Consider the following 22489-nt stretch of genomic DNA (forward strand, 5'->3'; position numbering starts at 1 on the left):
GTATTAATTACTTCAAGTCATAAGGTATGACATTTAACTTAAAAATAATTTAGTATTAATTACTTCAAGCCAATGGGTATGACATTTAACTTTAAATAACTGGTCCATGAACAAAATAATTTTTTATGTTTTTAGTTTGTTGAGGACATTTCTGCCCAATGTTGCATACTTCCTGTCCGACAGAGAATACAGTAAAAATTTGGACATGTCTAACAAGTTGGTGAAACAAATCATTCAGAACAAACGAGCTGAAATAAGTCACTTAAAAGGTGAGCAGCCAAAACTAGATCATACTTTTTTCCTTTTTTTTATCCCACTGCCCCAATTCCTTTCTCCCATTTGAATTCCATCTCATTTCTTCTTCTTTCTTGTCTCTCCAACCACGACAGGTGCTTGTCTCTTGTGGCTATTCATGCCACACATCTGTCATTCCCCATCAGCTTTTAGCTGTGGACTTAGTCTGACCACTTCCGGGAGTGTTCAGTAGTTACTTCTGGCATGGTTAATAGGCACTTGTAACCACCTGCTATGCTCTCCTACTACTGGCGGTCGTTAGTGCTATGAAAACTAAATCATACTTAATAGCTTGTATTGATTCTAAAAACTCTCACTTTGGTATAATTATTGATGAAAACTTTTTACAGAATTTAATCTTTAAAAAACAATTTTGGAGATTAAACCATGATCTACATGTAGATAAATCTTTGACCAAATGACCATGCCTCATTTGCTTATTGATCAGTATATAGAGCTTGTCTAATATTGGTCAAAACAATGACAAGTTGTGCTACATTTCTATAATTTATAGTCTAGAATTCTGACCATTGCCAACTGTTTAATGCATCTGGAGTGAATTTATGAGCCTTGAATTTAAAGGATTCTGATTAACTTTTGGAAATGTTACGAAGCTTTCTTGTAACTTTTGTAATTCATCTGGAGTTATGTCCCTTGATATTTTAAAACATTCTGAATAACTTTTGTTACTGACTGGTATTTTACCACAAAATATTTTACAAAATTGAAATACAATTTCAATTGAAAATACCAGCATTATTAAGATGTTGACGACTCTGTTTAATTGTAGATGAAAGTAAGTGCAGTGATTTGCTGAGTATGATGTTGTTTGCTGAATGCACAGTGACAGGGATGAAGTTTTCAGAAGAACAGCTGCGGGATAACATCATGACCTTCATGTTGGCTGGCCATGAGGTGAATCTTGTTGTACTCGCTTTGATGACATAATAACGGATTATTAAATAATCTGCATTAAATACAGGAGCATCGGAATGAATTAAAAGTTGGTATGGCTATCAAATTCAAAGCAATGTATATCATGAGATTTATATTAGGCAAGTGCCATAAAAAGAGAAAAAAAAATTTCCTGGATCAAAAAATGGTACGGCCATGGCCATACTGCTTCCAACACCCCTGAAATAGTATAAAAGTTGCAGACCCTAGTTACAGTCTGTGAAAATGGACATTTTATTAGTTTGGTTAATCTACTAACCTGTTCAATTGGTTAAAGTTAAATAAAGTGAAACCAGAGTCTTTGATATTAAAACATCGAAATATGCTTAAAATTAAACTAGATCTTGTGTCCATAATCACTACTTCTCAGAGGTATTTGCATTTCAAAAAAATATGAAATATGTATTTTGTCGTATCAGAAATACCAGGATGACCAGAAACACTTTGTATGTATGGCAAAATGATTAGCTAAATGAAGTGTCAGTAATGTTTAATTTCAATTAACAAACAATTACTCCAATATAGTAAAACATATGCCATAGTGTTTAAAAGCTAGGGTCTGTCACTTCAAATCAAAACCACTGCTCAACAAATCAGGAAGATAGTTCCACAGATCAGGAAGATAGTTCTACAGATCAGGAAGATAGTTCTACAGATCAGGAAGATAGTTCCACAGATCAGATCAGGAAGATAGTTAAACAAATCAGGAAGATAGTTCCACAGATCAGATCAGGAAGATAGTTCCACAGATCAGGAAGATAGTTCCACAGATCAGGAAGATAGTTCCACAGATCAGGAAGATAGTTCCACAGATCAGATCAGGAAGATAGTTCTACAGATCAGGAAGATAGTTCCACAGATCAGGAAGATAGTTCTACAGATCAGGAAGATAGTTCCACAGATCAGGAAGATAGTTCCACAGATCAGATCAGGAAGATAGTTCCACAGATCAGGAAGATAGTTCCACAGATCAGGAAGATAGTTCCACAGATCAGATCAGGAAGATAGTTCTACAGATCAGGAAGATAGTTCCACAGATCAGGAAGATAGTTCCACAGATCAGATCAGGAAGATAGTTCTACAGATCAGGAAGATAGTTCCACAGATCAGGAAGATAGTTCCACAGATCAGGAAGATAGTTCTACAGATCAGGAAGATAGTTCCACAGACCAGGAAGATAGTTTAACAAATTAGGAAGATAGTTCCACAGATAAGATCAGGAAGATAGTTCTACAGATCAGGAAGATAGTTCTACAGATCAGGAAGATAGTTCCACAGATCAGGAAGATAGTTCTACAGATCAGGAAGATAGTTCCTCAGATCAGGAAGATAGTTCTACAGATCAGGAAGATAGTTCCACAGATCAGGAAGATAGTTTAACAGATCAGGAAGATAGTTCATAGTTCCACAGATCAGGAAGATAGTTCCACAGATCAGGAAGATAGTTCCACAGATCAGATCAGGAAGATAGTTCTACAGATCAGGAAGATAGTTCCACAGATCAGGAAGATAGTTCCACAGATCAGATCAGGAAGATAGTTCTACAGATCAGGAAGATAGTTCCACAGATCAGGAAGATAGTTCCACAAATCAGGAAGATAGTTCTACAGATCAGGAAGATAGTTCTACAGATCAGATCAGGAAGATAGTTCTACAGATCAGGAAGATAGTTCCACAGATCAGGAAGATAGTTCCACAGATCAGGAAGATAGTTCTACAGATCAGGAAGATAGTTCTACAGATCAGATCAGGAAGATAGTTCCACAGATCAGGAAGATAGTTCTACAGATCAGGAAGATAGTTCCACAGATCAGATCAGGAAGATAGTTCTACAAATCAGATCAGGAAGATAGTTCCACAGATCAGGAAGATAGTTCTACAGATCAGGAAGATAGTTCCACAGATCAGATCAGGAAGATAGTTCCACAGATCAGGAAGATAGTTCCACAGATCAGGAAGATAGTTCTACAGATCAGGAAGATAGTTCATAGTTCTACAGATCAGGAAGATAGTTCTACAGATCAGGAAGATAGTTCATAGTTCTACAGATCAGGAAGATAGTTCTACAGATCAGGAAGATAGTTCCACAGATCAGGAAGATAGTTCCACAGATCAGGAAGATAGTTCCACAGATCAGGAAGATAGTTCATAGTTCTACAGATCAGGAAGATAGTTCCACAGATCAGGAAGATAGTTCATAGTTCCACAGATCAGGAAGATAGTTCATAGTTCTACAGATCAGGAAGATAGTTCCACAGATCAGGAAGATAGTTCATAGTTCTACAGATCAGGAAGATAGTTCTATAGATCAGGAAGATAGTTCCTCAGATCAGGAAGATAGTTCATAGTTCTACAGATCAGGAAGATAGTTCCTCAGATCAGGAAGATAGTTCCACAGATCAGGAAGATAGTTCCACAGATCAGGAAGATAGTTCATAGTTCTACAGATCAGGAAGATAGTTCATAGTTCTACAGATCAGGAAGATAGTTCATAGTTCTACAGATCAGGAAGATAGTTCTACAGATCAGGAAGATAGTTCATAGTTCCACAGATCAGGAAGATAGTTCCACAGATCAGGAAGATAGTTCATAGTTCCACAGATCAGGAAGATAGTTCATAGTTCTACAGATCAGGAAGATAGTTCTACAGATCAGGAAGATAGTTCATAGTTCTACAGATCAGGAAGATAGTTCCACAGATCAGGAAGATAGTTTATAGTTCCACAGATCAGGAAGATAGTTCATAGTTCCACAGATCAGGAAGATAGTTCATAGTTCTACAGATCAGGAAGATAGTTCTACAGATCAGGAAGATAGTTCATAGTTCTACAGATCAGGAAGATAGTACTACAGATCAGGAAGATAGTTCCACAGATCAGGAAGATAGTTCTACAGATCAGGAAGATAGTTCCACAGATCAGGAAGATAGTTCATAGTTCTACAGATCAGGAAGATAGTTCCACAGATCAGGAAGATAGTTCATAGTTCCACAGATCAGGAAGATAGTTCATAGTTCCACAGATCAGGAAGATAGTTCCACAGATCAGGAAGATAGTTCCACAGATCAGGAAGATAGTTCCACAGATCAGGAAGATAGTTCATAGTTCTACAGATCAGGAAGATAGTTCTATAGATCAGGAAGATAGTTCCTCAGATCAGGAAGATAGTTCATAGTTCTACAGATCAGGAAGATAGTTCCTCAGATCAGGAAGATAGTTCATAGTTCTACAGATCAGGAAGATAGTTCCTCAGATCAGGAAGATAGTTCCACAGATCAGGAAGATAGTTCCACAGATCAGGAAGATAGTTTATAGTTCTACAGATCAGGAAGATAGTTCATAGTTCTACAGATCAGGAAGATAGTTCATAGTTCTACAGATCAGGAAGATAGTTCTACAGATCAGGAAGATAGTTCATAGTTCCACAGATCAGGAAGATAGTTCCACAGATCAGGAAGATAGTTCATCGTTCTACAGATCAGGAAGATAGTTCCACAGATCAGGAAGATAGTTCATAGTTCCACAGATCAGGAAGATAGTTCATAGTTCTACAGATCAGGAAGATAGTTCTACAGATCAGGAAGATAGTTCATAGTTCTACAGATCAGGAAGATAGTTCCACAGATCAGGAAGATAGTTCATAGTTCCACAGATCAGGAAGATAGTTCCACAGATCAGGAAGATAGTTCATACTTCTACAGATCAGGAAGATAGTTCCACAGATCAGGAAGATAGTTCCACAGATCAGGAAGATAGTTCATAGTTCCACAGATCAGGAAGATAGTTCATAGTTCTACAGATCAGGAAGATAGTTCTACAGATCAGGAAGATAGTTCATAGTTCTACAGATCAGGAAGATAGTTCTACAGATCAGGAAGATAGTTCCACAGATCAGGAAGATAGTTCCACAGATCAGGAAGATAGTTCCACAGATCAGGAAGATAGTTCTACAGATCAGGAAGATAGTTCATAGTTCTACAGATCAGGAAGATAGTTCCACAGATCAGGAAGATAGTTCCACAGATCAGGAAGATAGTTCATAGTTCCACAGATCAGGAAGATAGTTCATAGTTCCACAGATCAGGAAGATAGTTCCACAGATCAGGAAGATAGTTCCTCAGATCAGGAAGATAGTTCCACAGATCAGATCAGGAAGATAGTTCCACAGATCAGGAAGATAGTTCCACAGATCAGGAAGATAGTTCCACAGATCAGATCAGGAAGATAGTTCCACAGATCAGGAAGATAGTTCCTCAGATCAGGAAGATAGTTCCACAGATCAGATCAGGAAGATAGTTCCACAGATCAGGAAGATAGTTCCACAGATCAGGAAGATAGTTCCACAGATCAGATCAGGAAGATAGTTCCACAGATCAGGAAGATAGTTCCTCAGATCAGGAAGATAGTTCCACAGATCAGATCAGGAAGATAGTTCCACAGATCAGGAAGATAGTTCCACAGATCAGGAAGATAGTTCCACAGATCAGGAAGATAGTTCTACAGATCAGGAAGATAGTTCCACAGATCAGGAAGATAGTTCCACAGATCAGGAAGATAGTTCTACAGATCAGGAAGATAGTTCATAGTTCTACAGATCAGGAAGATAGTTCCACAGATCAGGAAGATAGTTCCACAGATCAGGAAGATAGTTCATAGTTCCACAGATCAGGAAGATAGTTCATAGTTCCACAGATCAGGAAGATAGTTCCACAGATCAGGAAGATAGTTCCTCAGATCAGGAAGATAGTTCCACAGATCAGATCAGGAAGATAGTTCCACAGATCAGGAAGATAGTTCCACAGATCAGGAAGATAGTTCCACAGATCAGATCAGGAAGATAGTTCCACAGATCAGGAAGATAGTTCCTCAGATCAGGAAGATAGTTCCACAGATCAGATCAGGAAGATAGTTCCACAGATCAGGAAGATAGTTCCACAGATCAGGAAGATAGTTCCACAGATCAGATCAGGAAGATAGTTCCACAGATCAGGAAGATAGTTCCTCAGATCAGGAAGATAGTTCCACAGATCAGATCAGGAAGATAGTTCCACAGATCAGGAAGATAGTTCCACAAATCAGGAAGATAGTTCCACAGATCAGGAAGATAGTTCCACAGATCAGGAAGATAGTTCCACAGATCAGGAAGATAGTTCTACAGATCAGGAAGATAGTTCCACAGATCAGGAAGATAGTTTAACAAATCAGGAAGATAGTTCCACAGATCAGAACAAGAATGGATATAAGGAAAATAATACAGTAGGTCACCTGGAAGGATTAGTCTTTATTTGTAAAAGTTTAAGTTTGTTTTATTTAATGATAGTTCCTCAGATCAGGAAGATAGTTCCACAGATCAGATCAGGAAGATAGTTCCACAGATCAGGAAGATAGTTCCACAAATCAGGAAGATAGTTCCACAGATCAGGAAGATAGTTCTACAGATCAGGAAGATAGTTCATAGTTCTACAGATCAGGAAGATAGTTCTACAGATCAGGAAGATAGTTCCACAGATCAGGAAGATAGTTCCACAGATCAGGAAGATAGTTCCACAGATCAGGAAGATAGTTCTACAGATCAGGAAGATAGTTCCACAGATCAGGAAGATAGTTCTACAGATCAGGAAGATAGTTCATAGTTCTACAGATCAGGAAGATAGTTCCACAGATCAGGAAGATAGTTCCACAGATCAGGAAGATAGTTCCACAGATCAGGAAGATAGTTTAACAAATCAGGAAGATAGTTCCACAGATCAGAACAAGAATGGATATAAGGAAAATAATACAGTAGGTCACCTGGAAGGATTAGTCTTTATTTGTAAAAGTTTAAGTTTGTTTTATTTAATGATACCACTAGAGAACATTGATTTATATTTTAATCATCAGCTTTTGGATGTCAAACAGCTGGTCATTGTGACAGAAACCCACTACAGTTTGGCAAGTGACATTAGAATCCAAAACCAGGTTGGCATGTGACATATTAAAATCCAAAACCAGCTTAGCATGTGACATTAAAATGCAAAACAAATTTGGTTATGATATATTAAAATCCTAAAACAGTTTGGCTTGTGATGTATTAACATCCTAAACCAAAGAGTTGAATCTACCATAACAGTTTTAATCAATTTCAGTCTACTGCTGCAACCTTGATCTGGACCCTGTACTGTCTGTCTGAGCACCAGTCTGTGCAGACTCGTGTCCGCGATGAGATGATGTCAGAGATTCCTAAAGAGGGAAAGGCAATCACATTTGAAAACCTCGATAATCTGACGTATATGTCATGCCTGATCAAGGAAACTCTGAGGTGAGATTAGTTTGGAGATTTATAAAATCACCGAGTGGGGCATAGTGATAGAGTCTTCCTAATGGGTGACGGGGTGTAGAATAGATTCTCCGTCTATTATTGTCACTCCCTGAGTGGGGCATAGTGGTAGAGTCTTCCTAATGGGTGATGGGGTGTAGAATAGATTCTCTGTCTATTATTGTCACTCCCTGAGTGGGACATAGTGGTAGAGTCTTCCTAATAATAGACGGAGAATCTATTCTACACCCCATCACCCATTAGGAAGACTCTATCACTATGCCCCACTCAGGGAGTGACAATAATAGACGGAGAATCTATTCTACATCCTATCACCCATTAGATAGACTCTACCACTATGTCCCACTCAGGGAGTGACAATAATAGACGGAGAATCTATTCTACACCCCATCACCCATTAGGAAGACTCTACCACTATGTCCCACTCAGGGAGTGACAATAATAGACGGAGAATCTATTCTACACCCCATCACCCATTAGGAAGACTCTACCACTATGTCCCACTCAGGGAGTGACAATAATAGACGGAGAATCTATTCTACACCCCATCACCCATTAGGAAGACTCTACCACTACGTCCCACTCAGGGAGTGACAATAATAGACGGAGAATCTATTCTACACCCCGTCACCCATTAGGAAGACTCTTCCACTATGCCCCACTCAGGGAGTGACAATAATAGACGGAGAATCTATTCTACACCCCGTCACCCATTAGGAAGACTCTACCACTATGTCCCACTCAGGGAGTGACAATAATAGACGGAGAATCTATTCTACACCCCATCACCCATTAGGAAGACTCTACCACTATGTCCCACTCAGGGAGTGACAATAATAGACGGAGAATCTATTCTACACCCCATCACCCATTAGGAAGACTCTACCACTATGTCCCACTCAGGGAGTGACAATAATAGACGGAGAATCTATTCTACACCCCATCACCCATTAGGAAGACTCTACCACTACGTCCCACTCAGGGAGTGACAATAATAGACGGAGAATCTATTCTACACCCCGTCACCCATTAGGAAGACTCTACCACTATGCCCCACTCAGGGAGTGACAATAATAGACGGAGAATCTATTCTACACCCCATCACCCATTAGGAAGACTCTACCACTACGTCCCACTCAGGGAGTGACAATAATAGACGGAGAATCTATTCTACATCCTATCACCCATTAGATAGACTCTACCACTATGTCCCACTCAGGGAGTGACAATAATAGACGGAGAATCTATTCTACACCCCATCACCCATTAGGAAGACTCTACCACTATGTCCCACTCAGGGAGTGACAATAATAGACGGAGAATCTATTCTACACCCTATCACCCATTAGGAAGACTCTACCACTATGTCCCACTCAGGGAGTGACAATAATAGACGGAGAATCTATTCTACACCCCATCACCCATTAGGAAGACTCTACCACTACGTCCCACTCAGGGAGTGACAATAATAGACGGAGAATCTATTCTACACCCCGTCACCCATTAGGAAGACTCTACCACTATGCCCCACTCAGGGAGTGACAATAATAGACGGAGAATCTATTCTACACCCCGTCACCCATTAGGAAGACTCTACCACTATGTCCCACTCAGGGAGTGACAATAATAGACGGAGAATCTATTCTACACCCCATCACCCATTAGGAAGACTCTACCACTATGTCCCACTCAGGGAGTGACAATAATAGACGGAGAATCTATTCTACACCCCATCACCCATTAGGAAGACTCTACCACTATGTCCCACTCAGGGAGTGACAATAATAGACGGAGAATCTATTCTACACCCCATCACCCATTAGGAAGACTCTACCACTACGTCCCACTCAGGGAGTGACAATAATAGACGGAGAATCTATTCTACACCCCGTCACCCATTAGGAAGACTCTACCACTACGCCCCACTCAGGGAGTGACAATAATAGACGGAGAATCTATTCTACACCCCATCACCCATTAGGAAGACTCTACCACTACGTCCCACTCAGGGAGTGACAATAATAGACGGAGAATCTATTCTACACCCCGTCACTATGTCCCACTCAGGGAGTGACAATAATAGACGGAGAATCTATTCTACACCCCATCACCCATTAGGAAGACTCTACCACTATGCCCCACTCAGGGAGTGACAATAATAGACGGAGAATCTATTCTACACCCCATCACCCATTAGGAAGACTCTACCACTATGCCCCACTCAGGGAGTGACAATAATAGACGGAGAATCTATTCTACATCTAAGAGCGAGAAACAATTACCATCTTGTCTGTCGGGAAGTTTACAACCTCCTGATTCATAAAGCTTTCTTTCACATCATTGCATTGTTCTTGCAAGTGTTTTTCCACTGCACTGCGGGACTGTAAAGTTACCAGAGTTTAGTAGAAATGGACACAGGGTGGTTTAAATGTTTAGGACTATTGAAAAATCAGGAATGTAGTTATTTGATTGTCTGAGTCTGTAAAATAACCTCCAGTGTTTATTTATAGGCTTTACCCTGCAGCGTCAATGGTGTTCCGAGAAGCTGTTCACAATGACTACATTAACGGTTATTTCATACCGGCTGGAACCATCCTCAATGTCAATATTGGAGCACTGCACAGGTAAGTTATCTATCTAGACAGTCCAGGACAAAAGATGTTATTGCACTCAAATCAGGGTTATAAAACAACTCTCTGCAGGTGGAAACAAACAGGTTATGGCTGTAGGTATGTTTTTTGTTGGAGGACAGTGGCACTTTAAAACTTTTAACAAACTGTCACTTTATTGTAAAAGTAAAAAAAGAAGTTTGTTTTATTTAATGACACCACTAAAGCACATTGATTTATTAATCATCAGCTATTGGATGTCAGATATTTGGTAGTTCTGACATACAGTCTCAGAGTGGAAACCCACTACATTTTTCTATTAGTAGCAAGGGATCTTTTATATGCACCATCCCACAGATAGGATAGCACATACTACAGTCTTTGATATACCAGTTGTGGTGCATTGGCTGGAACAAAAAAATAGCCTAATGGGCCTTCTGACAGGGATTGACCATAGACCAAGCACACATCAAGTCAGTGCTTTACCAATGGGCTACGTTCCACCCTATACACCTTTTAGTGTGTATTTTGTTTCAGGGTGAGATGTAGCCCATTGGTAGAGTGCTCTACCGCAGGTGCAATGGGTTGTAGGATTAATCATCCTCAGTGAATTCTATTTTGTTTGTCCATCTCAACTAAAGCTCTACAACTGATACATCAAAGGCTATGGAATGTGCTGTCCAGTCTATGAGCATACAAAATATCCTTTGCCATTTTTTACCAGGCAGCTGCAGCAAATCTAATTCTAAATAAGGTTTCCATGTGGTAGTCAGCAGGGTCTGTGCTTATAACATTTTAGAGTGTAGACTCGAATACCACATCACATGCATACAATTTGTAAGGTGTTGCCAGGGCATTACTCTCAGACTCTGTTGGAATCTTAAATCTAGACTCAAAGTTTTATAAACCACCAGGCCAAACAGTTGTTGTTTAAAGTATGTCGAGGCATTGTTAAACAAATTTTCCTTTCCTTTTATTGATACTTTCCCTACTTTTTACATAAATAACCAGTCAATATATTTATCCTTTTCAGAAACCCCAAATACTGGGACAATGCTGACGAATTCAACCCAGACAGATTTCTGGATGAGAGTAAACTACACTCATGTTCCTTCCTCCCATTCTTGGTGGGTTCGAGAACGTGCATCGGGTTCAAGTTCGCCTTGCTCGAGATCAAGATCACTCTGTGCACTCTCCTCCGACATTTCAAGTTCAGCCCGGTGCCTGGAGTGACGTACAAGAAGTGTCAGATGATCACCGTCAGACCCGACCCACCCATGAGATTAGTGGCAGAGATTATCTCCTGAAAACAACAGACAGACATATAAGTGATCGTGTGTTCATGAGAGGGAGATCTTACAATAGTGTCACTGGTTACCATCTTAGTCTGGCCTAGCAGAAATCATTTCATAAAAATTACATCAGACCGGTGTATGAAAAGAATTTGATGTGATCATTTTGATATGATCATTCTGTTAACTTTCCAAATCATGGACCCAATTCACTAAACTCTTGCAACTTTGCGATCTTGCAGTGCAATGCTAAAAGACTTACAAAGAGGATGCTTTGTTGTCTAGCAGAGCCAAAGAGAGCTTTGTGAATTAGGCCCCATATTTCTATAGAAGACAGATCTCACAGTGCAATGCTAAAAGACTTACAAAGAGGATGCTTTGTTGTCTAGCAGAGCCTAAGAGAGCCTTGTGAATTAGGCCCCATATCTCTATAGAAGACAGATCTTGCAGTGCAATGCTAAAAGACTTACAAAGAGGATGCTTTGTTGTCTAGCAGAGCCTAAGAGAGCTTTGTGAATTAGGCCCCATATCTCTATAGAAGACAGATCTTGCAGTGCAATGCTAAAAGACTTACAAAGAGGATGCTTTGTTGTCTAGCAGAGCCAAAGAGAGCTTTGTGAATTAGGCCCCATATTTCTATAGAAGACAGATCTCACAGTGCAATGCTAAAAGACTTGCAAAGAGGATGTTTTGTTGTCTAGCAGAGCCAAAGAGAGCTTTGTGAATTAGGCCCCATATCTCTATAGAAGACAGATCTCGCAGTGCAATGCTAAAAGACTTACAAAGAGGATGCTTTGTTGTCTAGCAGAGCCTAAGAGAGCTTTGTGAATTAGGCCCCATATCTCTATAGAAGACAGATCTCGCAGTGCAATGCTAAAAGACTTACAAAGAGGATGCTTTGTTGTCTAGCAGAGCCTAAGAGAGCTTTGTGAATTAGGCCCCATATCTCTATAGAAGACAGATCTCACAGTGCAATGCTAAAAGACTTACAAAGAGGATGCTTTGTTGTCTAGCAGAGCCTAAGAGAGCTTTGTGAATTAGGCCCCATATATCTATAGAAGACAGATCTCACAGTGCAATGCTAAAAGACTTACAAAGAGGATGCTTTTTGTTTAGCAGAGCCTAAGAGAGCCTTGTGAATTAGGCCCCATATCTCTATAGAAGACAGATCTCGCAGTGCAATGCTAAAAGACTTACAAAGAGGATGTTTTGTTGTCTAGCAGAGCCTAAGAGAGCTTTGTGAATTAGGCCCCATATCTCTATTGAAGATAGAGGTAAACAAATGCTGGCTTAGCCAGAGTGGGAGCCATGGCTCCTCCCCCAATCGCACCTCTTTTTTCCCCCATCACCACATTATATATTTTCCTCTTGCAGGCGCATGTGCATGGGGAGGGTTTTTGTGTAGAAACCCTTCCCTGCTCAAGCAGATTTTCTTCTTTTTTCCAATATATTTTGCAGGGAAGCATGACTTGACCCACATTATAAACTTCACTGCCACAGTTAGACCCTCAACTGCTAAAATTCCTGCACATGCACCTGTATTGCACCATAACATAACTCATAATCAGTGTCCCCCCTCCCCCCCATATAAAACCCTGGCTACGGAAGTGTAAATAAATGTCCTGACAAACATGGTCCAGATGTTGAACCAAGGTCCAGATGTTGAACAAAGGTCCAGATGTGGTTGAACCAAGGTCCAGATGTTGAACCAAGGTCCAGATGTTGAACAAAGGTCTTCAGTGTCAGGTCTTTACGATGATCCAACCTTTTGAGAAAGACCAGGGCCCCATGTTAAGATGTGGTCTTAACACTTTAATCACCTTAAGTGCATAGCATAAAACAGAGCCCAGGAAGCATTAATATGGCCCATTAATAGGTGGTCTTTCTAGAGGCAAAATATATATACTTATGTACAGAATGTCAGAAATGTCCTTAATAGTCAGATGGTCTTAAAGGTAGTCTTTAATATGGTCCAAATTATCTCTAAAGACTAACCAAAGGTACATGTATTACAATATGGTTATATTAATATGGCCTTTGTGAGTAGGTGATCTTTCTAAAGCAAAATACTTGTATTTACGTGCAATACATGTCAGAAGTGTTAATACCGGGTATACAGGTGGTCTTCAGTCATGTCCAACATGGTACAACCTGTTTATAAAGACCACTTAAATATGATGTAATATATTAATATGGCCTCTATGAGTAGGTGCTTGTTTACAGAACATGTCAGAAGTATTATACGATTGTCCGATTACAAAAATGTGATTCGTAAAGATAGTTTTTGGTACCGCATGAATAAATGGACCGAAATAAGACTACTACAATGTTATTTTAATTCGTTGGTGCACCCATTCTCTGCTTGCTTTTTTTATTCCCTTTCGCAACAAGTGCCCCACTACTAGTATATCAAAAGTTGTGGTATATGCTGTCCTGCCTGTAGAAAAGTCTTTATAAAAAGATCCTTTGATGGTAATGGGAAAATGTACTAGGTTTCCTTCAAGACAGAATTATAAATGTCTGATGCCATCCAATAGCTGATGATTAACAAAACAAACTAACCGTTCAACAGTTCTGATATCTATTTTTGTGTCCTAGGCAGACACCTTAGCTGACCGTTTACTGAGAGTTGTAAGATGAATCTCATTTTGTGTGAACTCAACTCTCCCTTTCCTGCTTCAACCAGGACGATCAAGAGCTGTGGAATGTGTTGTCCTGTATAGAGTGGAATAGTTGTGTGTAAAAGATCCCTTGCTGCCAACTAGGTAGTCCACGAGACAGTGGCAGGTTAATTTTCTATTAGAACAAATGTTAAAGTAATTTACTTATTTTCTCACTTGAAATTAAATAGCCATTGCTAAAGCATGCTGATGTGTTGCTATGTATTCAGGTGATGTGTGTGTGTGCCTGTATGTGTCTGTATGTGCCATGTTCAGATATATCTGGGGTGAGAGCACTCGCAGGATGCTTGGTTGGTCTACGGCTGAGTGGACCCATTGGGCTATTTCTCGTTCCAGCTAGAGTACAATGCCTGGTTTTTTAAAGGCCGTGGTATGAGCTATCCTGTCTGTGGATGGTGCATATAAAAGATCCCTTGCTACTAATGTAAATCACTATCACTATGCTATCCTGTCTGTGGATGGTGCATATACAAGATCCCTTGCTACTAATGTAAATCACTATCACTATACTATCCTGTCTGTGGATGGTGCATATACAAGATCCCTTGCTACTAATGTAAATCACTATCACTATGCTATCCTATCTGTGGATGGTGCATATACAAGATCCCTTGCTACTAATGTAAATCACTATCACTATGCTATCCTATCTGTGGATGGTGCATATACAAGATCCCTTGCTACTAATGTAAATCACTATCACTATGCTATCCTATCTGTGGGATGGTGCATATACAAGATCCCTTGCTACTAATGTAAATCACTATCACTATGCTATCCTATCTGTGGGATTGTGCATATACAAGATCCCTTGCTACTAATGTAAATCACTATCACTATGCTATCCTATCTGTGGGATTGTGCATATACAAGATCCCTTGCTACTAATGTAAATCACTATCACTATGCTATCCTATCTGTGGATGGTGCATATACAAGATCCCTTGCTACTAATGTAAATCACTATCACTATGCTATCCTATCTGTGGATGGTGCATATACAAGATCCCTTGCTACTAATGTAAATCACTATCACTATGCTATCCTATCTGTGGGATGGTGCATATACAAGATCCCTTGCTACTAATGTAAATCACTATCACTATGCTATCCTATCTGTGGGATGGTGCATATACAAGATCCCTTGCTACTAATGTAAATCACTATCACTATGCTATCCTATCTGTGGATGGTGCATATACAAGATCCCTTGCTACTAATGTAAATCACTATCACTATGCTATGCGATCTGTGGATGGTGCATATACAAGATCCCTTGCTACTAATGTAAATCACTATCACTATACTATCCTGTCTATGGATGGTGCATATAAAAGATCCCTTCCTACAAATGGAAAAATGTAGGTTTCCTCTCTAAGACTTCATGTACAAATTATTAAATGTTCGACATCTAACAGCTGATGATTATTAAATGAATGTGCTCTAGTGGTGTCGTTAAACAAAACAAACATTATTTATTTTATTTCAGATATATCTCTACGATGTTTGTCGTGATGATGACAATATGAGTTTATTGTTGTAAAATGTTGTGAGAGGTCTCAGTACAGGCTTTAGCCTGCTGGCCCATCCTGAAAGTGCTTATTTTTAGACTGTAATAAAAATATTTAATCCCTAATTTCATGAATTGTTTTTAATTTTTCAGATTTTCTAAAGCCTATATGCATGTCTATTATTTCAGTAAAATATGAAAAAGAAAATCCCAGGAAATAATAAAAACCAACAAGACATCAGAAAATATGATAATGTTTTAATATATTTTAACTGGTTTGAATGACGATGCACCAGTTCATAATGAAAATACATGGTTAAAGTGTATACATGAACTTGCATGATTACAGACTTCTGGAGCTTCTCTGAATTGTTGTACTATCATGGCACCTAGAGTCTGTTTACATACACAAACAACAATTGGGCCTGCTTAATGCTGATGATACCAAACAAACTGATGTACTACAGGTTTGATTCCTTAACACAAAATATTAAAATTGAACATTTGCAAATGACCCCTATTTACATGGAATCATGTAAAATGTTTGTTTCATACCCACTATACATATTAAGGCGTCATCTGCACATAAGACATATTGAATAAATGTAAATGGTTATTGCATAAGGGCTCGAAGTGAACAAATTGGAAAGGTCTAAACTTGAGACCTTACTGAAGTCTAACACATGCAAATAAAAATGATGTTAAAGTCTTCAGTCTGAACTCTTTTTTTAACACTTTTGTAAGGCCTAAACAAATGTTGTTCTGGGTACTTGACCCAACCTAAAAAAAAAAAGGCAGACCCTAAATTGTTTTTCAATGTATTTTGTTTTAAATTATTATTATTATTTATTATTTATTAATATGTAAGTGAAAAGAGTACAAACATGCCATTTTATCTGGCCAAATAGAGGTGAATGTAGTTAAAAGGAAAAAAAAAAGAGCCCAAATTCTCATCCTAATTTTATGACACATTCCCTGAACAACATAGTTTGTTTTAGACCTACTAAGCATGGCCCGGAATCTATCAAAATGTAGTTAAGATTTACAAGGACCGAGAGATAGTGTCTACTGGCAAAAATAGATAATGACAGGAGAGAGAGAGAGAGAGAGAGAGAGAGAGAGAGAGAGAGAGAGAGAGAGAGAGAGAGAGAGAGAGAGATGTCATCCGTACAATCAATATTTACAGATTAAAAAAGACAGACAAAAAAAAGGTGTAAAGTCATACACTTTTTGTCTGTAAAGTCAATATTTTTGTCTGTAAATTAAAAAAGACAGACAAAAAAAGTCGTACACTTTTTTGTCTGTAAAGTCATACACTTTTTGTCTGTAAAGTCATACACTTTTTGTCTGTAAAGTCGTACACTTTTTTGTCCCATAGGCAATACAAATGATGGTTACTGTGATGTTATTGGCTATATGAAAATGATGTACCTTATACAATGAAAGCCCTATAAACATGGGACCAAGTAAAAAGTACAGTTACAAAGAGTATCCAGTTTAGAGAGCTTCTATTCTGCACTTATATTTTAAAAGGGACCATCAAAAAAGTCTGGTTTTGAGGGAATTCACTGAACCCGGTATATTTTCCTTGTTAGACCACTTAGGAAGTAAGATGTGACCTAATAATTACATGTGATAACAAACTTCAAGGCATACTGTCACAGATTTAAGGACCTTATTTCTATAAAAATGGATAATAAATAAAAATTACATTAATTGTTGGAAACCAAATCTAGATATTGCATCACCGTAACTGAACCATGATGTAGTGAAATCCATGTCATCCCTCTCTGCAATTTTAGTTTTTGAATTATGGACCATTGCCATAATTAAATTATTTTTACATAATATCATTAATAAATGGAGTACGGTATGGTGGTTATGAAGATGGTTGAATAAAGTACATTTAGGGACAAATCAAATTATTTTTGTTCTTGTAATACTTTGTTAGACCATTAAATAGGTCAGTGGTCTGTGACAATATGCCTTTCATAAGTACTATGATAATACATCATTGTCAGCTAATTGAGAATATAGGCTATTTAAATACAGAGGTATATTGGTACAAAATAAGTTTCACAAAAAATAATGATTTTGGATTAAGTAGAATTCCAGGTATAAAATGTATAAACTGAAGAAAAAATATTATAGCTATATAAAGATCAACACATAAAAATACACTGATATGTGTATATCTTGGACAACTGGCAAGAGAGTTATCTTCTTAACGCAAAACCAGTTTGGATGGAATTTGAGACGTAACTTGTCATAGAATTTTAACAATTTTGATTTTGAAACAAGAACAACAAATAGATTTACAAAATAAGCACTTTGATGACTAACAAAACTGTGAATACATACATCATGACCTTTCAACATTATTAAAAAAATACTGTAGATCTGTATCAGATATCATTGAACTGGCACAGGAATCTAAATATTGGCAGTTCACCAACGTCATTTTTATTCATAAATGATCCACAAACCATAGTTTCATAATGGGACCACCTGTACAAGTGATACCCAGGGTATTCGTAAAATCTGACTTTATGTATGGTTGTCACATGTATAGCTATTTGTTAATGACACTAACCTTAATTATTAGACTAAAGTGTAAAATACTTTTGACTATTACAGCATATTTCTAACCATTAAATTACACATCACCTTAATTATTAGACTAAGTGTAAAATACTTTTGACTATTACAGCATATTTGTAACCATTAAATTATACATCACTTACAGCTTCTTGCATAAGTGATCAATTTTGGAAATTAAATGTGTTTCTGGCCGTCATGTACGTGAAAGGGATGGAATTTAGCTGTCAGTCAGTCGAGTGGTCATCTAAGGTGCTTGGGTCATTGGATCAAACCTCCTCAGTGGATTCATTCTCTGTAGGGTTTCTCTCTCATCTCAGTGAGTGCCCAACAACTGCTTTATCAACAGCCATGATGTATGCTGTTTTGTCTGTCAAGTATGTGAAACCCATTTAGAAATAAAAGCTGAAATGATCTTTAAAGAGCTGAATCCTCTATACTACACATAAATAAAGGTCATGTTTCAGCATTTCAAATCAAATCCAGTCTATTTATGAACATAATTTTACATTAAAAAAAGCTGAAATCGGATAAAAAGCTGAAAATTCACACCCCCGTGTCTGTGGGAAAGTGCATAGAAAAGAACCCTTGCTGCTAATGGAAAACATGTAGCGGATTTCCTCCGATTACGTCAAATGTTTGACATCCAATAGCCACTGATTAATAAATCTACAAATGTATGTGCTCTAGTGGTGTAGTTAAATAAAACAAACTTTATCTTTAGTCCAAATGCACTGTATGTGAAAGAGAAAAAGTACATGCCTTGGAAAGCAGAGTCGGTGCCTTTAATGACTAATAGCATCCTCTCTCAGCGAACTCTCAGACTTCTATAGAATTTAAAGCATGATAATACATTACGAACATGTATTCTTGGAGAAATATCACTTTGAAAGAGAGTGTATATATCTGAAGAATATTCTAATTTATTCTGTCACTGTGAATAATACACAGTATTACCCCAACAACAATAATAATCCTGCTTGGTGGGCACAATGGCAATGCCATTTCCCTAATGAATATCATCTAAGACGAACATACAACATTACTTGTATCTCAACAGATGCAATATGTGTAAAATTAATTTATTCCTTAGTCACATGTAACTGTCCTTAAAAAGTCATGTATATTTATGATAAATGGACGTGTTTAATCATGTCATTTTGTCTACATCTAAACACATCTTAAATAAATATGCAATGATTACCCTTGGTAAATTCATTGCTTTATTTCATAATTTAAGTAGTTTTGCAGTGTAATTCAAACTTAAATGGGTTTAAATGGACAAAATTATAATCATTGGCACAACCGTATGAACTAAATAACAAATAAACTGCTTTACTTAATACACACTTGCACAGATGCACGCACGCACCCACACACACATGGACACACACACGGGACCCTGATTATATCGAAGAGATCCTTGGCCATCTGAAATGTAAACTAAGTAATGTAATCACGTTTACACCAATAGCCAAAGCTGAAGATGCATATCTGTACATGGGGCTAATTAAAAAAAAAAAAAAATCTTATTCTGACTTCACAAATGAAATATATATTGATAAAAGATTGTTTCAGAGTCGATATGATGAGCTGAGGTGTGAAGTACTCTGTTCAAACCAAATACAATTAAATAATGTACAACCACCCATAAAATATAGTTTAAAATATTATAACATAATACCCACAATACATAAAAACGAGAGAGAAAAAAAAAGAGGCCAATGTTTTTTGTAATCTTTTAAATATTCTTTTACATTTTATACTCACCAACAGCCATCTGTACACACACACCCACACCCCCCACACCCCCCGCCAAAAAAAAAACAATCCCGAAAACCCTCACAAACAAATCAGAACAAGAAACTGAAATCTATATGGCACAAATTCCATTTGTCTGTAATCAGAATGCATATATGTGGTCTGTATTACGTAATCCACGTCAATCACGTTTTATGCAAATGAGTTGAGTAGAGTCCAGTTATGCATCATCACCTGTATGTGTTTCCCATCACTCTATGCATTGTGGATTACATATACACATTATCAGATAGATCACAGACAAATGAAATCTGCGCCTAACAGAGCTGCCAATCCCTCTCCCTGCACAATCCCATATGATCATAGCTCTATCACAAATACATTGTATTGCTGGAAATGTTTAGTAAATATGGGCATACATCCAATACAAATAAACATGAGGTTAATGTATACAAATATGCACTGCACTGCAGCCAATTACCTATACTAATGAATGTAATAATTATGTTACTGAAATTCATAAGTGATTGTGTTTTGCAACAATGTGGCCAATTATTGGTTTACTTTGGTATACATAATAATATAGAAAATAAATATTACAAAATACAACCGTTGGTAAAACGAGTATTGTACCAAAAAAAGATATACGAAGTACACCTAGCATAAACTCATAATAGCACTTATATATAGTCGTCCATAACAACAGTGGTAATGCTGTTTTATAATATGCTTAAATAAAACAATAATACATTATATACATACTAGGCCTCTGATAAATAGAAAACCGCAAATCGCCAGAGCAACTCTAGTTTTGCATAACTCATTTTGTGGTCACTGATTAAATTTAGAACATCATTTATATAGGTTATGCAAAAAAAGGGTAACGTGAATTTGTTTATGCATAACCCACGAATGAGTTAGAGCAATTTTCAAATTTCTGAGGCCTAACATATTCATTAAAATATCAGTCTCATGGCAAAGCTGGGAAGTAATATGATTCACAGCCGTTGTTGAGCAGTTTATCTGAGGCCTAACATATTCATTAAAATATCAGTCTCACGGCAAAGCTGGGAAGTAATATGATTCACAGTCGGTGTTAAGTAGTTTATCTGAGGCCTAACATATTCATTAAAATATCAGTCTCAAGGCAAAGCTGGGAAGTAATATGATTCACAGCTGGTGTTAAGTAGTTGTTGTGAAATATAAGGCTAGATGGTCAGCAAAATGCATAGAAAAATATACGGCTAAATTATGAACACTTTTCATTGAACATAATTACTCGTACTTTGTTCTGTTTTTGTTTTTTATCTCATATTCTACAAATTTTGAAACATTTAGCATAAACTATGTCGAAGATGATAGCTATTTTTTCAACTGCCCATTTACATACCGTATATTGCCGTGTATTAGCCGACTTTTGAAGTCTAGAAATACTTTCCAAAAGAAGAGAGTCGGCTTATACACGGAGGCAACAAACTGATTCATAAAACTCTGAACGAAAACACCCGACCCCGACTTACAAATTTTTATGTACAACTGGACAAAAGATGACACAAGGCCAATGATTTTGTACCTGATATTTAGGGTCAAACGAAGAGGTTGGCTAATACACAGCAATATACGGTAATTACTTTCTATAAAAAAAATTTGATTTAAAAATCAAAATCAAAATTTTGATTTAAAATTAATTTGTAAATAAACTGATTTTGATTTTAAAATAAGTCTTGTATTCAATAAATACTCTACTTATTTAACACAAAAACATATTTTGTTTCCTATAAAGTCATATATTATATTTAGATTTCGTTTTACTACATAATATTTTGGCAATTAATTCTTTAATATATTTTTTTTAAACATTAATTATTATTATTATTATTATAATACTAATAATACTTTTTTTCAGTATTGTTAATTAAAAAACCTTCCGACTATTACAGTCAGTCTATGTAAACTAAGTGGCTTAGAGCCCTAAATATGATAAATCTGCCCTTCACTACTGTAAGTATATATACAAGCATTGGTACAGGTTATTGCTTAATCACACAATTGTGTATAACGTTTCTACTAATTATTCCTGAAAATCTACGATAGTGAACAATAAACTCAACAGTGAACACAAAACAAACATTTGGTGCAACCAGGGCCCAGCTCCATGAAGCCATCTTAGCGCTATAATCACTTTTAAGTCCATAACTACTTTATGCATGTATAGCCCTTCCCACAGAGAACACCCTTTTCATACAAGTTATTATTTCTGAGCTGATTGTTTTCTACATTACACACACACAATTAGTTGGGGTTTTTTTATATTTCCAAAACACTTTTACTTTTCTTCTTACATCAAACCGAACTGAAATTATTTACAAAATACATTTTTGTAGGAGGATGGGACAGACTATAAGGTGATCTTAGCGCCAAGATTGCTTGGAGGAATGGGGCCATGTGGTCTGTAGAAATAAATAGACAAATTCA

At 37.4% G+C, this 22489-nt stretch overlaps 1 protein-coding gene across 3 annotated transcripts in view; it reads left to right on the forward strand.

The window, feature by feature from the left end:
* Positions 1–11792, forward strand: part of LOC121375673 (taurochenodeoxycholic 6 alpha-hydroxylase-like) — a 43641-nt gene extending 31849 nt beyond the window's left edge. For all 3 annotated transcript variants that reach the window (XM_041503244.1, XM_041503246.1, XM_041503245.1), the window contains 5 exons: positions 136–269; positions 1085–1209; positions 7373–7545; positions 10074–10187; positions 11206–11792. In XM_041503244.1, coding sequence (XP_041359178.1) covers positions 136–269; positions 1085–1209; positions 7373–7545; positions 10074–10187; positions 11206–11479 — 820 coding nt within the window. In that variant the 3' untranslated portion in view covers positions 11480–11792. The remainder of the gene's footprint in view (positions 1–135; positions 270–1084; positions 1210–7372; positions 7546–10073; positions 10188–11205) is intronic.
* Positions 11793–22489: the final 10697 nt, after the last annotated feature.

This window comes from Gigantopelta aegis, chromosome 6 (genome assembly GCF_016097555.1).
Source record: "Gigantopelta aegis isolate Gae_Host chromosome 6, Gae_host_genome, whole genome shotgun sequence".
In the NCBI taxonomy this organism is placed as follows: domain Eukaryota; kingdom Metazoa; phylum Mollusca; class Gastropoda; order Neomphalida; family Peltospiridae; genus Gigantopelta; species Gigantopelta aegis.